This window comes from Sorex araneus, chromosome 1 (genome assembly GCF_027595985.1).
Source record: "Sorex araneus isolate mSorAra2 chromosome 1, mSorAra2.pri, whole genome shotgun sequence".
NCBI classification, from domain to species: domain Eukaryota; kingdom Metazoa; phylum Chordata; class Mammalia; order Eulipotyphla; family Soricidae; genus Sorex; species Sorex araneus.
The window spans coordinates 21,907,595-21,926,393 of NC_073302.1; the positions used below are offsets into that span (position 1 = coordinate 21,907,595).

Consider the following 18,799-nt stretch of genomic DNA (forward strand, 5'->3'; position numbering starts at 1 on the left):
TTGCTTTTTAAAGGATGAATTGCATGCTAGGCATAAGGCTTTACTGAGGGTGTTGTCAGGTTATGTCGAGTTGGCAACAGATAATACGGCTTGTCATGCCTAAAATGTCATTATTTGGCACTTTACAAAAAATGTTTGCTGCTCTTGTTCTTAATCTGACTTGCCACTTTTACCTCTTTGCTGTGTAGGTTGCATGTCTTGTTTTCTAAGCCATAACCTGGCCAGACCTGGCAGTGTTCAGGGCTTACTTCTGGCTCTGCTCTTCTTGTGATGCTAGAATTCAGTGCGGGTCGGCCGTGTGCTCTGGTCCTACTTCCACATTTTTATAGCATATTTGTTCATCAGCAGTATGCTTCCTTTTTTTTTCCAGTTTGGTTTTTGCTTTTGGGCCACACCCATCAATGCTCAGGGTTTGCATCTGCCTCTGTGCTCAGGAGTTGCTCCTGGTGGTGCTGGGGACCATACGGGCTGCTGGTGAATTGAACCTGGGTTGAGCACACCTGCTCTGCTGTATTCTTTCTTCCACCTCAGCACGGTTGATTTAAAGTGATTTAAAGAGGCTGAGTTACTGGACTGGAGAAAATATTCTATTTTTTTTTTCTTTTTGGGTCACACCCAGCAATGCTCAGGTATTACTCCTGGCTTTGCACTCAGGAATTACTCCTGGCAGTGCTTGGGGGACCATATGGGATGCCGGGGATCGAACCCGGGTCGGCCGCGTGCAAGGCAAACGCCCTACCCGCTGTGCTATTGCTCCGGCCCCTGGACTTGGAGAAAATATTCTTAATCCCCATCCAGTGAAATCATTTTGCCTTTTAAAATTAGAAAAGCAAAACTGTGATTCCATTATAGTTTCAAAGAAAAATTCAAGAGGCATTTTAGCTTCAAAAAATTAACCTTTATTGAGCCTTAGAAACTTATAGACTCAGGGGCTGAAGCAATAGTACAGTAGGTAGGGTGTTTGCCTTGCATGCAGCTGACCCGGGTTTGATTCCTAGCATTCCATATGGTCCTCTGAGCACTGCCAGGGGTGATTCCTGAGTGCAGAGCCAGGAGTAACCCCTGTGCATTGCCAGGTGTGACCCAAAAAGCAAAAAAAGAAATAAAAACAACTTACAGACTCAGCCTTGATCTATCTACTAACAGTATAGCATTAGATGCAGATATTAACATGGGTATGTTTGTTTCCATCCTTTATAACGTTTTTCATTATATGAAAACCATTGGTTGAAAGTATAGTTTTGGAATTAAAATGCCTGAATCCCATTTTGATATGCTTCCTATCTATACTGTAAACTAGGAAAAATTGTTTATCAAGCTCTACCTTTCTTTTTGCATATTTCATTTGGGGATTAGTTATGATATTAAAGTTTACATTATCCAAGCAGGATGACATCCATTAATAAATGTTTAATGTCTATCACTAAACAAACAAAAAAAAGACCTTTATAGGGCTGAGGAAATGGTCCCAAGGGTTTGAGCATATGCTTTGCATGTGGGAGATCCAAGTTGGATCCCTAGCATGATCCTCCAAGCAACACTGGCTGCTCCCCCCCAACCTCCCAGCAATAATAAGAACAACAACAAAATTTAGATATTAAGAAAACTTTGTGGAGGGGTGTAGTGATAGCACAGATAGCATGTGTCTGACCTGGGTTTGAATCCCAGGACTACTTGTGGTTCCCTGAGCACTGCCAGGAGTGATCCCTGGGCAATAGAACTAAGAGCAAGCCTTGAGTACAGCCAGATATGGCTCAAAACAAAAAAAAACAAAAGAAAAAAAAGGAAAAAATAAAGAGCTTTGCTTAGAGACTCAAGACTACATAGTAAAAGATGTCCTTTTGAGAACCAGAGGGTTTTTTTTTTTTTTTTTTTTTTTTTTGCTTTGTGGGTCACACCCAGCGATGCTCAGGGGTTACTCCTGGCTTTGCACTCAGGAATTACTCCTGGCAGTGCTTGGGGGACCATATGGGATGCCGGGGATCGAACCCGGGTCGGCCGTGTGCAGGGTGAACACCCTACCCGCCGTGCTATCGCTCCGGCCCCGAGAACCAGAGTTGGTAGCTCTTCTTTTGTGTGTATAAGTCCTGGTTTTAATTCCCAGTGCTGAAAAATGAGAGAGAGGACAATCCTTTTTTTCTTCCCCTCTGAGCGCTGCCAGGAGTGATCCCTGTGTGCAGAGTCTGCAGAGAGAATGGAAGCAGAGACACAGTCATGCAGTTTCTGGCTCTGTGGATGGGTCTGGAGAGTTTCATGCTGAGTGTCGTCAGTCGGGAGACAGATGCACAATGATATCCATCAGATTTGGGATATAAAGCAACATAGTAAAGAAACAAATACTCAGACCCACAGGCAGTTGAGCAACAGAAAGTTGAGAACCGGTCTTTAGTAGGAAGCTTATCACTGTAGGGGGGCAAGGGAGGGATGGGTGGACTCTAGGGCTGGTGGAGGGAAACTGACACTGGTGGGGGGGGTGTGGTGTTAGATTTTTTTTTTTTTGCATGAAACTTTGTCAGTGTCGATATTATAAGTAATGGTGCCTAAAGTTATTTGGTTTTGTTTGGGGGCCATACTGCACCCACAGTGCTCACGAGTTGCTCCTGGTGGTGCTTGGGGGGACCATATGGGATGCCCGGAATCGAACCTGGATCAGCCGTGTGCAAAGTCCCCTACTATCTAATGACCATAGCCGCTGTACTATCTCTACAGCCCCTAAAATAATTATTTTTAAAAAGTGGGAACAGTAATAATTTCACAGGAGAGCGGCAGTGTGAGTAATACATCACATAACTTGTTTTTCTGGCAGATTCATCCAGAACCTTTCATTTCCAGAGGCTCAGCTAAGGAGATAAAAAAAGGACACTGGGAGATTGAATTCTTCTCAAGGAGAGTGTGAGGCTGATGTAGGAAACACAGGCCTGCCTGGTCCTTCAGTCTTGTCCTGATAACCTTGTAGAGAAAATTGAAACAGCCCAGAGAAATGTCAGCTGGGGTCAGGAAATGACTGGAAAGGCTGAGCACATGCTTTGCTTCCATCCCCAGCCCTGCGGGGGCAGGACCCCACCCCCAGCAGTGCACTGGGAGGAACCCCTGAGTGCTTCTGGGTGTGGCCCAAACTGAAGCCGGGTGGTGGTGGTGGGGGGGGGAGTCAAAGGAAACTTGATGAATTGGTTGGATAATACATTGTGTAGCCATTAAAAAGCACTTCTAGGTTTCTGTCTTGGAGATTGAAGAACATAAGGAAGTATCTATACAAGTGAGAAAAGAAGACTGTTAGATTCTATCAATTTTGTTTCAGAAAGGGAAAAGCTATAAAATTTGTGCATAAGAGGGCCTAAGGGATAGTATGGGGGTAGGGCGTTTGCCTTACATATGGCCTATGGCCAACCGGAGTTAAATCTCCAGCATCCCCGATGTTCCCCTGAACTCCACCAGGCATAATTCCTGAGTGCAGAGCCAGGAGTAACCCGCTGGGTGTGACCCAAAAAGCAAATAAATAAATAAATAAATAAATAAATAAAAAGTTGTGCATAAGAAAAAAGAATTAAGGGGGGGCTGGAGCAATAGCATAGCGGGTAGGGCATTTGCTTTGCACTCGGCCAACCCAGGTTCGATTCCCAGCATCCCATATGGTCCCCTGAGCACCACCAGGAGTAATTCCTGAGTGCAAAACCAGGAGTAACCCCTGTGCATTGCCGGGTGTGACCCAAAAAGCAAAATAATAATAATAATAATAATTAAGTGACCAGAGTGACAGTACAGTACAGCAGTAGGGTGCTTGCCTTGAACGTAGTCAATCCCCATCACCCCATATGGTCCTCCAAACCTGCCGGAGTGATCCCGGAGTGCAGAGCCAGGAGTAAGACCTGAGCACTCTTGGGTGTGGCCCTACCACCTGAAAATAAGAAAAATGGATTAGGAGTAGATCGACATTTATTGTTTGAGTAATGAGCTTGCAGTTTAATTTTCTTTATGGGTTTTTTATGTTTGCAAAGTTATCTGTGATGTTTATAGACATGTAATTTGAAGAAATTTTCAGACATTAAAAAAAATTCAGCTGAGAAGAATTTTAGGTTTTGTTCTCTATAATGCTCAAGGGCTCCTCCTATCAGTGCTCAGGGGAGCATATGGTGCTGCAAATGTGGACCCCCTGTGTGAAATATGAACACTCTGCCCAATTTAAAGATCTTATAAACTTTAGCATTTTTAAATTTTTTTGGTTTGGGGGGTCACACCCAGTGATGCTCAGGACTTACTCCTGTCTCTGCTCAGGGATTACTCCTGGCGAGCTCATAGGACCTTATATGGGTGCCTGGGGGCCACGTACATGGCAAGTGCCTTACCAGCTGTGCTCTAATTTCCACCCTGTAAGCAAAATATTTTTGTAAACTAGTTCTTGATTGCTGTCCTCACCAGTGTTTTCTACAATTCATACATATTTATACTAAGCACCATTAATGTGCTTAGTATAAATATGTATGATTTACTCAAAACACTGTGTGTGTTTGGTTTATTTCTTAGGGGGTCACACCCAGCAGTGCCCAGGGCTTACTTCTGGCTCTGCATTTAGGGATTACTCCTGGTGGGACTCCGGGAACCATATGGGATGCTGGGGAATTGAACCCAGGTCAGCTGTGTGCAAGGGAAGAACCATACCCACTGTACTATTGCTCTGGCCCTCTAAATACAGTATTTCTTTTCTTTTTTCTTTTTTTCTTTTTTTTTTTGCCACACCCAGTGATGCCCCTGGAGTGATAGTACAGAGGGTAAGGCACTTGCATTGCATGCAGCTGATGTGGGTTTGACTCCCAGCATTGCGTATGGTCCCTTAGCACCACCAGGAGTAAGCCCTGAGCATAGCTGGGTGTGGCCCCCAAATACAACAAAAATAGAAATCAGGAAGAGGGTTAGTTTTTTTAATTTTATTTGCCAAAATGTTGGGAGGATGAAAAATAAACTCAGTGGAATCCCGCCTCACTTTCTAGAGGCTGTCTCTTTGTCCATCTCCGGACAGGTCTGGAGTGGTTAGGGTTTTGGAATCTAGCCGTAGGCTTGCCGCTTGCTTGCAATGCACAGGGGAGCTTAGAACCATCACATCCTCGTGGCCAGGTAAGGTTATGGAGCTACTTTTGTGGATCAAGTGAAGATAATGGTTGTGAAAGCATTGCACTGCTCACTTAGGATGGACAGAGGAATTTGTTAAGCTGGGGGATGGCGGGGCAGAGAGACAGTGCAGCAGGTCGGACACTAGACTTGCACACTTTAGACCTGGGTTTGATCCCTTGCATCCCCAAGCCTGCCAGGAGTGACCCCTGAATTTGGAGCAAACCCTGAGTACCACCACAGGTGACCCTCCCACCCCACTCCAAAGGAATTTTGTTGGTTTCTTTGTTTTCTTTTTCTTTGGGTCACACCCGGGCTGCACAGGGGTTATTCCTGGCTCATGCACTCAGGAATTACTCCTGGCGGTGCTGGGGTGCGGGGCAGTGGGGGGGATAACAGGGACACCATAATATGGGATGCTGGGAATTGAACCCGAGTCACCTGAGTGCAAGGCAAACGCCCTACCCGCTGTGCTATCATTCCAGCCCCTCAAAGGAATTTGTTTTGAATCTGGTTTAATGTCAAAAGCAGTTTCAAGCAAGAATCAATGACAACTTTGTTTTCTTCATCCTCAGGAAACCAGGGGACACTGAAAACAGCACCTTCTGGCACGGGCGCTTCCGCTGTGTTGGTGGCAAAGGCAGTGCACGCGTATCGATAGTAAGTTACTGCAAGGAGCAAGCTCCGAAGCTGGGGTGGGGCTGAGGGTAGTTGCCTCTCTTTTCTCACCTCACACCGTCCTCTCTCTGGGAAGTGCTTGCACTCTCTAGGACTGCTCAGAGGAAGGTTCCCCCGCCCCACACACACCCCCACCCACCGGGAGAGCATGAAGAGCAGATATTTGAAGAGTGAAGTTGTGTAAAAGCCCTACATTACACCCTGCTCATTTGTGTCCCTTTCTAGAGGCAAATGGCTAGACACCTCAGTTCTGTCTGGCAGAAAAGAAGGCTCATTCTACGTCACTGTCACTGTCACTGTCATCCCTTTGCTCATCGATATATTCGAGCGGGCACCAGTAACGTCTCACATTTTGAGACTTATTGTTACTGTTTTTGGCATATCCAATACACCACAGGTAGCTTGCCAGGCTCTGCCGTGCGGGCGAGATATTCTCAGTAGCTTGCCGGGCTCTCTGAGAGGGACAGAGGAGAGGAATCAAACACGGGTCAGCCTCGTGAAACGCCCTACCACTGTGCTATCGCTCCAGCCCATCCTACGTAGCTTAGGAAATATTAATACTTGTTGTTTTTCTTGCTTCCATAGCACAAATGGTCAGTATGTGAAGCAGGGCAAATTTGGTGCTGCCGTCCTGGGGAATCACGTGGCCAGAGAGGTGAGAGTACCCCCTGTCTCGTGTGTTTCAGTGTTTAACTCCTGCCGATCGGCTGGTTTGCTCTGGCCTTATCTGGTGTCTGGTGTATTGGATTAGATTGTGTTCACTTGGGGTGGGGGGTTTAAAAATTAAGCATTTATAGCTAGATTTGCCTTACTCTTGTGCATTGGTACAAACTTAGCCACTAAAATTTTTGTTTGACTTTTGTGATATATGAACCTAATGTAAGAATTTGGGGAGGGGGCGGTCACAGTGATCTATGACATGCAGTATTTCCATGATGATAATAAAAAACATCTTCAAAAAGAAGTTGTGGTTAGAAGCCTTATGTGGGCTCTGTCTAGGTACAAATTCTGCTCCAGAAGATTTTTAACATTGTTGAAATAAGCATAAGAAATTAATAGAATGAAACTTGATTTCTTTTTTTTTCTTTTTGGGTCACACCCAGTGATGCTCAAAGGTGATTTCCTGGCTATGCACTCAGGAATTACTCCTGGTGGTGCTTGGGGGACCATATGGGTTGCCAGGGATTGAACCCATGTCTGCCGCGTGCAAGGCAAACCCCCTACCTGCTATACTGTCGCTCTGGTTCTATGAAACAATTTTTTTAACTTATTCTATTTTATTTATTTATTTATTTATTTTCTTTTTGGATCACATCCGGCAATGTACAGGGGTTACTCCTGGCTTTGCACTCTGGAACTACCCCTGGCGGTGCTCAGGGGACCATATGGGATGCTGGGAAACAAACCTGCGTCAGCTGCATGCAAGGCAAACACCCTACCTGCTGTGCTATTGCTCCAGCCTCAAACTTAAACTTTTTTAAAAAGAAAGAAAAATTAATAGTCTGGAGAGAGAGTACAGAAGGTAAGGTGCCTGCTTTGGATGGGGCCATTTTGGCCATGACTTGATTCAGTCCTTGGCATCACATGGAGTCCCCTGAGCGCCACCAAGCCCAAGACTCCTGGGTATGTCCTCGCTCACACATCCTTTTTTTTTTTTTCTTTTTTTGCTTTTTGGGTCACACCCGGCAACACACAGGGGTTATTCCTGGCTCTACACTCAGGAATTACCCCTGGCAATGCTCAGGAGACCATATGGGATGCTGGGAATCAAACCCGGGTCGGCCATGTGAAAGGCAAACGCCCTACCCGCTGTGCTATTGCTCCAGCCCCCACACACACCCATTTTTTGAGGAAAAAAGACTTGCTCGAATTTCAAGGCCAAGGAGATGGCTCACAGGGCTGGAGCTCATGCTTTGCACATGGGCGCTCTGGGTTTGGCCCTGGGTTTGGCCCTGGCACCACGTGGTCAGAGGTCCAGCGAGCTACACTGAGGCCCACATATGTCAGTGTGTTTGATCTTTAGCAGTGAAGGGGGGAAAGTGCCTGAGGAGATCTTGCTTGTGAAAGGAACAGCTCAGATGTGGACTGCCTCTTCATAAATCATGTGATCCTTCTCTGAGCTACTTGCTCTAATCGAATCGGGCTGTGGGCTCGAGCTCTGCCAGCTTCCCCAGCACAGGATAAGGAAGCTCTTTCCGGTGCTCGGGTGTAAAAAACTAAAGCTCGCCGACGGGGCGCGAGCACTCTCGGGCTCTCCGGGCGGCTCTGTCTCACCGCCCACGTTCAGTGCCCCAGAACCGCTGTGTGTGCTGTCGGTCAAGGGCAGGCGACAGAAGGAAGAAGGCCGAACTGGTTGCTCGATCAGTTTATTTCATTCTCTCTCTCTGCTTCTCTCCCGGCTCTCGGTCTCTCCCTGGATATGTGGATCTCGCCCCCAACCCACTCTTACAGCCTAGTTAAATCTCCCCAGCACGAGGGGGGTTGGGGCGTACACATAGGTGTGGTCACCATCAATAGGGTTGAGGTTCCTTTCCCTTAGGGGATGCTTCTCCTAGGACTTAATTCTCTTTCAGCAGGAGGATCCACCCAAGGGCGGAGTCCCATGAGTGTGTTTCTCTTCTCCTCAGCCAGCAAACATATAAGAATTCATAATATGAATCATTTTGTATGGACACAATAGAGATGCATTAAAGTTTATGGAATTGCTCTCCTGGGGCCATCTCAATCTCAGACTACAGTGCTGATCTGAGCAGGCCAGATCAGTCTTTCCTATCCCTAGCAGGGTCCTAGTCTCATCATTACTTTTGGATCATGACAGCATTTGTCTATGATCAAGCTCTTAACTTATAGTTAAGAATTAGGCACTTTGGCCAGACCCATCTCGATGCCAGGGTAGCACATAACTCACCGCTTGCCCTGGATCCTTCCCATCCCTCGTCGGGACCCTGTTTTTGGGGTACTTGGAACTGAGGGCAACTGAGGCGTAAGTGGAGAAAGCAAATGCCCGGGAGGAAATAATATTCAAGGCCAATTAATTCCCAAGTTATAAAAACATAATATTGTCTTCTTGTGTCTATACAAAAAGGACATTGCTTTAAAGCAAATTATTCAAAAGGCACAAGAAGAGGAGAAAGGCAATATTAACTTATATAACATAAATTCAGTATCCTAGGAAGGTCTGACCTTACAAATTAGCAGAGTCAGATTAAGGGAAAGCCGAGGATTAACTGTTTTGGGGAAGAGAGCATAGAGAAGTGATTATAGCTAAACAAAGGGATGGGAGAGAGTCGGGAACACCTTGATGGGTGAGACTGGGGTAAGCCTAAACTCCAGGGAAAACCGGGACAAGCTACTTGTGGCAATGGGGGAGAGGACAAAGTAATGTCATCCTACGCTCGGGAGTGGATTGAGCTGGAGGGGTAGTGCAGGGCTGACGGCTCGCCCTGCTGCCACCTCTGGCACCACGTCATCCCCAAGCACTGCTGGCAGTAACCCCTGAGCCCAAAGCCAGGAGTAACCTCCCAATCACCTCTGGTGTAACCCCAGGACACCCCAAAAGAAAAGAAGAAGCCCCTGTAGTCTCTCATATTCTTACCAATTTTTTAATTTTGGGGGCCATGCCGAGCAGGGCCTGGGGAAGAGCATGTGGTGCCAGGCACTGAACCTGGGGCTCCTTTCTGCAAAGCATGTGTTCAACTCTTCGAGCTCTCTAGCCCCCCTCACCTTTGAGGGGTGGTTTATTTTACATCTGTCAGAACTGGGGGGCTATTCCTGGCTCTGCTCAGCATCGACATGCAGTGCTGGGGATAAACCTGGGGATAAGCCACATACAGTTGTCTTAACCTGTGATTCTGATCGTTTGATTTTATGTGTGGGAGTGGTTGGGCCACACCCAGCCATCCTCACTCAGGGCTACTCCTTGCACTGAGGGATCGCGCTTGGCAGTGCTTGGGGACCGTATGTAGTCCTGGGGATTGAACCCAGGTTGACTGCATTTAAGGCAAGCAAGCGCCTTACCCACTGTACTAAAACTCTATAGCTCTCTCTTTTTATTAATTATAGCCATTCTAGTAGGTATAAAATGGATTGGGGGGGTACAGAGTGCTCAGGAGTTACTCCCTGAGTAGCTCTATGTTCAGGGGTTGCTTGGGAGACCACGTGGTGCCGAGGATTGAACCCAGGATTCACACATGCAAAACCTATGCTCAGCCCATTGTCTTATGTAGTCTTCATGAAGTGGATCTTACTGTGGTTTTGAGTCATGCTTCTCCAAATCTTAATGATACTGAGCAACTTGTCATGTCACTGTTGACCACTATGTGTCTTTTAGTTATAAAGTAAGGCTATAATGAGAAGAAATTAAAATGCATGCTGAAAATATCATTGCAGATATTAATTCCAGGTGCCAGAGAGACAGTACTGCGGGTAGGGCACTTGCTTTGCACACGGCTGACCTCAGTCTGATCCCCAGCATCCCATATGGTCCCCCAAGCCAGCCAGGAGTGAATCCCAAGTGCACAGCCCTCAGTAGTCCCTGAGCACCGCCAGGTGTGGCCCCCAAACAAAAACAAAATAAAAATATAAATGTTAGAGGATGAGCTGAGTTTTGAGAGTGCTGTTTTTGTGTTCGTGTTTTGGGTCATTAGTCTGCAGCCATGTGAGATTCATAATTCATATCTAAGCCACATCCTGAACCTTGCCTGAGGTTTGAGTTTCGTCGCTGACATTTTATTGCTGACTTAGTACTATTGCCTTTGAACTTAACTTGCGTTTCACTTTTCTCCAATTATCTTTCCTTGAATACAGTATAAGATTCTTCTTTATATCAGTCAGCAGCAACCAGTGACGGTTGCAAGGATTCATCTGAACTTTGATCTCTTGGTAAGACTTCCCATATTGAAATGCTAAGCTTTTATGAGTGGGAGTTATGGGAGAGATTGATCTAAGCATTCCTATAGGAATTAGATCTTTTGCCTCCTTGGAGCTCACTGTAGTTACTGTAACAGACTCACAGTGGTCTCTGCTGCCTTCTGGGAAGGTGAGCTCAGAGGTGGGGTGGGAAAGATGAAGAGTTTCCGGATCTCTCACTTGGGGTCCTCCTGTCCTCCCGGGGCAAGGCCCTTATCTCGGGCTTGGGCTTTCAAGCCTTACCTGCTTTGTTGCCTGCGGTTGAGTTCTCAACATTTCTTTCCCCAGGTTCGGCCCAATAACTATAGCACCTTTTATGATGACCAGAGACAAAATTGGTCCATCATGTTTGAGTCAGAAAAAGATGCTGTGGAATTCAATAAACAGGTAAAATCATACCATTCTTCCCATAAAATACCAAACACACATCTGGATTTCTCTCAACTTTTGAAAAATATGTGGAAAACCCATCAGCTGCCATGTTTTGTTAATGACAAATACAAAAGCCCATTGAATTTATCACTTGAGTCTGTTGTATTTCAGGGAAATAATACCAGCACTTACTGGAATTGCTTGAAATGAGACTTTAACAGAAAAAATACTATAAGTTAATTGTTTGTTTGTGGGCCTCACCTGATGGTGTTCAGGGCTTATTCCTGTCTCTGCATTCAGAGATCACTCCTGGTAGGGCTCGGGAGACCATGGAGGATGCCAGGGATCGAATCTGGTCGGCCCTGTGCAAGGCAAACACGCTACCAACTGTACTATCGCTCTGGCCCATTTTTTTCTTAAACAAGTAATTGTAACAGAAAACAGGTGTGCTGTATTTGTATTGCCGTACTGGGGTCTACAGTATTGTTCCTTTCACGGACCCATCATTCTAGCAGCACACCTGCCACCAGAGAGTTTACTTCCCTCCACCAGTGTCCCAAGGACCCCGCCCCTCCATAAATTACTTTCAAAAAACATTTCTACTTCATACATGATTTTAAAGAGTATTCTATAGGGCTGGAGCGATAGCACAGCGGGTAGGGCGTTTGCCTTGCACGCAGCCGACCTGGGTTCGATTCCCAGCATCCCATATGGTCCCCTGAGCACCGCCAGGAGTGATTCCTGAGTGCAGAGCCAGGAGTAACCCCTGTGCACAGCTGGGTGTGACCCAAAAAGCCAAAAAAAAAAAAAAAAGAGTATTCTATAAATAGAATTTAAAATTATAAATACTATTATTATCATTTTGGTTTGGGGCCCATTTCCACTGGCACCCAGGGACTCTTCCTGACTCCATGTTCAGGGTCACTCCTGGCAGTCCCCTTGGGGGACCTGGATTAGTTTCAAGCAAGGCAAGCACCTTACCCATGTCTTCCCTTTCAGGTCCTATAAATAGTATTTTTTTTAAATTATGCAAAACTTTTGGCAGAAAGTCTTGATTATTGAACTGAGGTATGGTAGTAAACTATAGAATTCTTTAAATTAAGAAAATATTAAACTTGTTACATGATCCTTGTAGAGAACTTAGAAATGCCTTTTTAATTAAAAAAAGTTTTTTTTGGGGGGGAAGGTCATACCTGGTGGTGCTCATGGATCACTCCTGGTAGCCTTGGGGGAATATATGGGATGCTGGGGATCAAACTCAGGTTGTCTGCATGCAAGGCAAGTGCCCTACCCTCTGTACTATCTCTGGCCCCTACTTTTTGAATTTTTTAGACATTCCTCTTTCTTTCATAGATTCCCAAGCTCTGAAACAACACATTAGTTTAGACATAATAGCTTATTGTGTGTTTATTACCTACCTAGTACTATATCAAAAATATATTAGGTCAGTGTTCATAAGTACTGTAGGAGATCATGCAAAGTATTTATTTCTGTCTTACAAAGACATTCTGAGGTAAGATTCACAGAAGTTAAGTTGTTGGCGGAAGTACCAAATTAATCAGTAGCAGTGCCTGGATTAGCATCCAGACAGTTTGACTCCAGAGCCACACTCTAGGCTCTTTGATTCCTGGCAAGACTGCTGACCTTGGCGTGGCTGAGTGCTAACTATGTCACCTGTTACGCTGGTGGATGCCGCTGTTTGGAGAAGAACATTGGCAGTAGCTTAACTGAGCTTAACAGAGATGCTGCTACTTCTGTCTTGCGTGCAGGTGTGCATTGCCAGGTGTAACAGCACGACTTCCTTGGATGCAGTGCTTTCACAGGACCTCGTTGTCAGCGAGGGCCCTGCAGTAGAAACTGGAGATTCTTTGGAGGTGGCCTACACAGGCTGGCTCTTTCAGAATCACACGCTGGGTCAGGTAAGAACATGGACGCTGGCTGCAAGCATTCTTTTGTGATTTATTGGGCATAAGAGGACTACTCAGATGTAAGGAAGCGGGACTGATTTTTTGTTGGGGCGTAGAAATCTCTTAGGGATCCTGCTTTAGTCACAGATGGCTGCTTCTGGGGCATGTTTGTGAAATACTCTGAAATAAAATCTGCCTTATGCTTCTACAAGAGAAAATGGAAACCAATACCTGAATGAATATTCTTTTTAGTTGTACACATGTATATTTTGTCCTCCTGCAGCATTTCTTTTTCGTTGTTGTTCTGGGTCAGATCAGTCCTGGAGGACTTGAATATATGGGGTGCTGGGGAGTGAATCAGGGTCAGCCACGTGCAAAGCAAGCACCTTACCTGCTGTACTATCTCTCTGCTCCTTTTGTAACTCCCTTTAGCCTATGTCTTTTCAAGTCTTTCGGGCTTTACTGGCATACTCAGGGTTTATGCCTCTGCATTCACGAATTACTCCTGGGGTGGCTCAGCGGATCATATGGGGTACTTGGGACTGAATATGGTTGGCCATGTGCAAGCCTGTTTGTTATCGCTCCGGCCCCAGGTCTTTTGAAACCCAGCAAGCCAATTTTCCCATTAGATTTGGCGTTCCCTTTTCCAGATTCACCATGCTTGTATGTAGTAAATTCATAGCATAATGACTCTGATTCATTTAGAAACTGGCTGACCTCATTCAGTGACTTTGATCAAATTGCAGGTTTTTGACTCTACTGCTACCAAAGATAAGCTGCTTCGCCTGAAATTAGGATCAGGAAAAGTCATCAAGGTAATTGCCTGTGTTCTTGGTGAGTTTATCATTTGGTGCCACCTATTTTGTGGGGGCAGAGCGGGTACACTCAGTGGTGCTTAGAGCTACTCCAGTGAGGCTCAGAGGACATATGCTGGGCTGCTTCCAGTTCATTTCGATCTTTGAATTAGCACACCTAAATTTTGTGGGAGGCAGTTACAACATAGCTGGAGTGGCACTGGGGTTAAAGTCTAGAACTTGAGTTCATATTGTGAAGGTTGTTTTTTTTTTTAATGTTTTTGGGTTTGGAGCCATACCCGGTTACACTCAGAGCATACTCCTGGGTCTGTGCTGAGGGATTTCTCTTGATGGTGCTTGGTAGACTATATGGGGTGCTGGGGATCAAACCCAGGTTGGCCAAGTGCCACGGCAAGTTCCCTCCCCACTATGCTGGAGTCACTCTCTCCTGCTTTTGCTTCTCCTTTAAAGCTATTTATTCTCATTTTTTTTTTTTAGCATCTAATATAAGTCTACTTCAACTCTGAATATGCTAGGGTTTTTTGTTTTGTTTTCTCTCTTGTTTTTCATTTTGAATATGCTGGTTATTTATTTATTTGCTTTTTGATCACACCCATTGATGCTCAGGGGTTACTCCTGGCTCTGCACTCAGGAATCACTCCTGGCAGTGCTCAGGGGACCTTATGGGATGCTGGGGATCGAACCTAGGTTAGTTGCATGCAAGGCAAAACACCCTACCGGCTGTACTACCACTCTAGCTCTATGCTGGGTTTTTGTTTGTTTGTTTTTGGGTTTTTTGTTTTGTTTTCTTTTTGCTTTTTTGGGTCACACTCAGCAATGTTCAGGGGTTACTCCTGACTCTGCACTCAGGAGTTACGCCTGGCGGTGCTCAGGGCACCATATGGGATGCTGGGAATCGAACCCAGGTCGGCCTCGTGCAAGGCACTTGCACCTACCTGCCGTGGTATCGCTCCAGCCCTCATGCTGGTTTTTTTTTTTAAAGCACTGTTGAGACCAGGAAAATAATTACAGGGATAGGGTACATATTTTGCATGCTGAAGTACTAGATTCAATCTCAGTATCTTATAAATTCTTCAGCATCTTAGAAGTGACCCTAACACTTAACCAGGAGTAGCCCCCAGATATTGCTGGGTGTATGTAGCCACTAAATCAAATTCAATTTGTATATTCTAGATCATTTTAACAGTGGTGGAGCAAGGGAAGGGGGATAATTGAGCTTGACCCCTCTCTGGTGACCTGGAAAGTGTAGGTGATTAAAACCTTACCATCCAGTGCTTCATTCTGTCTTGTGAGGAATCTATGGTCTGATGAACTTTCCCCCTTCTCTGATTGCTACAGGGCTGGGAGGATGGAATGCTGGGCATGAGAAAAGGAGAAAAGCGCTTACTTATTATCCCTCCGTCCTGTGCTATTGGCTCTGATGGGGTAATTGGATGGATTCCATCAACAGACTCAATCCTGGTGTTTGAGGTGGAGATTAGGCGGGTGAGTGAAATTTGATGTTATGCTTGGTGAGTCAACCCTCAAATAATAAATAGCTCGGTCGTGTTCCTGTAGCTGTTACTTTCGCTACTATAGGAAAATGATAGTCTTTGCTAGGCCATTCCAGCCCTCTTACTTTTCCTTCCCGCCCCCACCCCTCCTTCATGGCTGTTGTTGCAGTGACCAACACACAGGAACACACACCTGGCTGTGGTATATGCAGTGCTTGGGTTTTGTTTTGTTATTGGTGCCACACATGGCAGTGCTCAGGGCTTACTCCTAGCTCTGTGCTTAAGGATCACTGCCAAGGGTGGTGCTCTGGGGACCATATGTGTGCCAGGGATCGAACCCCAAGCAAAGCAAGCACCCTATTACTGTGTGCTCACTTTCGCCCAGCAGCCTGCACATTTTTAACCTGGGGCTCCCTGGGGCCCACGCCCTCCGCTGGGGTTTACACTGCTTTCGGTGCATTTTCGGCACACGCTAGCTGGGGCTTGCGCTTAGTTGAGGTGCAGTTAGGGTTGTGCTTGCCGGGGTTGGTGCAGTGCTTACTTGCTCACATGCTTGCTTGCCAGAGGTTCCACTACCTGACTGTGTGGCACTCACACAGTTTCTTAGTTACCGGCGTCCCCTGGGGTCACGCCTCTTTTCTTTCTTTTTGGGTCACACCTGGCAATGCACAGGGGTTACTCCTGGCTCTGCACTCAGAAATCTCTCCTGGTGGTGCTCAGGGGACCAAATGGGATGCTGAGAATCGAACCCGGGTCGGCCACATGCAAAGCAAATGCCCTACCCGCTGTGCTATTGCTCCATTCCGGTCCCGCCTCTTTTGTGGTGTTCATACACACCTGGCTGTGGTGCCACAGCCAGAAATCACTTGTGGCACCAGAGACAGCAGAGCTGCCAGGACGTTCCCAGCACACACGGGGCACCAAGCACCTGGACGCGGGACCATATGCTTGCGAGGCTGTTCTATAGGCCCCTGTGCCATCTTCCAGCTCTCAGCCCTCTTTATTTGATGCGTTTTCAGCTGCCTTTGCCACAGATTTTCTATTTAAACTTTTTGAATGTGTGTGGGGGCGGGGGAGCCGGGGCGGTTATGGGTGAGGGGTGCGCTCAGTGGTGATCAGGGCTTACTCCTGGCACTGCGCTCGTATCACTCCTGACAGGGCTCAGGGACCATAAGTGGTGCTGGGGATTGAACCCGGACAGGCCTTCGCCATCCCTGAATGCTGAGCTATCTCCGCAGTCCCAAGACTGGCCTTTTATAAAGAAAAAAATCAGTTTTTTCTTTCCTCAATAAATCGAAGTCTTTAAAAAAATTCCTTTTATCCAGCAGATTCCCCTGCTTGGGAACTGTTTCCTGTGCAGAGCTGTCCATAGAATTGTTGATCGTGAGAGGGAAAGGACTCTGAATGTCCACTTAGGAGCTGGGGGAGGGGTGCAGGGAGAGGAGTGCACGGGCAGGGGCGCGGCCTGTTCCACCTGTGGCTGGTCTCTCCCTAGGTGAAGTTGGCTAGAGAGTCGGGCTCCGACGGGCACAGTGTCGGCTCCCGGGATTCGGCAGCCCCTTCTCCGGTGCCTGGTTCCGACTGCGCCTCTGCCGCGCCCGTGGCCTCGCCACCCACATCGTTGCCTTTCCAGCCGGGGTAAGATACTGGGGCCGTTGCAGGCTCTCGCCCCCACTAAAAGCTCTCGGCATCACCACGTGGCCTGTCATTTAAAAGCGGAATACCTGGGGAGAGCAGGACATGAGGGAAATGAGTTGCTGCTCGCTGCTGCGCTTTCGGACATGGGATTAGTGTCCTTTGTCTGCTCAGAGCGCTAGCTTAGATGTTAAGAATATTTGCCAAAGTGTGGGAGACGGATGGAGTTCCGTGGGAGCACCTGGAGTGCATGTGTAAGACTGGCCCGAGTGCCTGGCTCCCCCTGAAAATCCAAACCAGACAGATTTCTAATTCTGGGAGAAATTGGGCAAAGGGCACATATACAAAATACGCATCCAAATTCAAAACTGTGAATACTGGAGCTGGAGAGATAGTACAGTGGGTCATTGGCTTGCCTGGCACGCAGCGGACCTGGGTTCAATCCCCGACATCCCATGTGGTCCCCCGAGCCCTGCCAGGAGTGATCCCAGAGGGAATAGCCAGGAGTAACCCCTTGAGCACTTCCAGGAGTGGCCCCCAGATGAAAACAAAACAAAATTTAAAAAAAAAATGGAAAAACTGCAAATACCTAATATTTGAATGGAAAGATATTGCTCTTCGGTAGCATCCGAGATCATGCAAACTAAGGAGGGGTTCAGGTTTTTCTCTCACAGCCGTTAAGTTGACAGATGTTTAGTCAATATAGTCAGGACTGTGGTTCTGGGTTTCATTTTTATGTCAGGCTGTGTCTTTGCTTGCTTTCAGGGACCCAGCTCTGCGAACCAAATCTAACTCCATAGGTGAACAGCTCTCAGCACAAACAGTGAGTATGTGAGTCTGTCTCCCCCGCCCCATGTTTGTGAGACTGGGTGTATCACAGATGGATAGAGCTACAATAAATGCTAAGAACGATTGAGGCTAGATATCAGTGGTTGCTTTATTCATTTCCTCTTGCTTGGAACTTAGTACAAATCAGCCTGGACTTTCACATAAACAGACATGGGGTCAAGTCTATTCTTTGTTTTTTGTTTTGGGTTTCGAACTAGGATTGTTGATGCATAAAACAAGCACCTCAATACCTGTACTATCGCTCTGGCCCCTCAGGTGTAATTTTTGGGGATCGAGGGGTTTGGGCCACACCTGGCAGTACTCAGGGGCTATTCGTGGCTCTGCTCAGGAGTGTGCTCTTATTATGCTGTGTGGTGCTTGTGACTTGAACCCGGGTCAGGTCAGTGGGAAGCAAGGCAAGTGCTTTTACCTCCTGTGTTATTTCTCTGGGACTGGAGCGATAGCACAGCGGTAGGGCGCTCGCCTTTCACACGGCCGACTTGTGTTCGATTCCTCCGCCCCTCTCGGAGAGCCCGGCAAGCTACCGAGGGTGTCGCACCCGCACGGTAGAGGTTGGCAAGCTATCCGTGGCGTATTGGATATGCCAAAAACAGTAACAATAAGTCCTCAATGAGTGATGTTACTGGTTCCCGCTTGAACAAATCGATGAGCAACGGGATGACAGTGACTGTGACAGTTATTTCTCCGGCCTGCAAATCTATTATTAAAAGCCTGTAACCTTGGGAGTTGGAGCCATAGTACAGTGGGCAGGGTACTTGCCTTGCACACGGCTGACCCAGATCCAATTCCTTACATCCCATATGGTCCTCCAAGCAGCTGGGTAATTCCTGAGTGCAGAGCCAGGAACAATCCCTGGGCTCTGCGGGGTGTGGCCCCCAAACAAACATAAAACGTGTAACATTAAGAAAGTTACTGAGTTGATCTTTCACCTTCTTGGTTATTAAAATGGAAATTTTTCTGGGACTGGAGCGATAGCACAGTGGATAGGGCGTTTGCCTTGCACGCGGCCGACCCGGGTTCAATTCCTAGCATCCATATG

At 46.8% G+C, this 18,799-nt stretch overlaps 1 protein-coding gene across 3 annotated transcripts in view; it reads left to right on the plus strand.

Moving 5' to 3' along the window:
- Positions 1–18,799, plus strand: part of FKBP15 (FKBP prolyl isomerase family member 15) — a 72,518-nt gene that overhangs the window by 15,153 nt on the left and 38,566 nt on the right. For all 3 annotated transcript variants that reach the window (XM_004600308.2, XM_055123062.1, XM_055123577.1), the window contains exons 3-11: positions 5,679–5,763; positions 6,367–6,436; positions 10,588–10,662; positions 10,978–11,076; positions 12,831–12,980; positions 13,715–13,783; positions 15,122–15,268; positions 16,772–16,914; positions 17,677–17,734. In XM_004600308.2, coding sequence (XP_004600365.2) covers positions 5,679–5,763; positions 6,367–6,436; positions 10,588–10,662; positions 10,978–11,076; positions 12,831–12,980; positions 13,715–13,783; positions 15,122–15,268; positions 16,772–16,914; positions 17,677–17,734 — 896 coding nt within the window. The remainder of the gene's footprint in view (positions 1–5,678; positions 5,764–6,366; positions 6,437–10,587; positions 10,663–10,977; positions 11,077–12,830; positions 12,981–13,714; positions 13,784–15,121; positions 15,269–16,771; positions 16,915–17,676; positions 17,735–18,799) is intronic.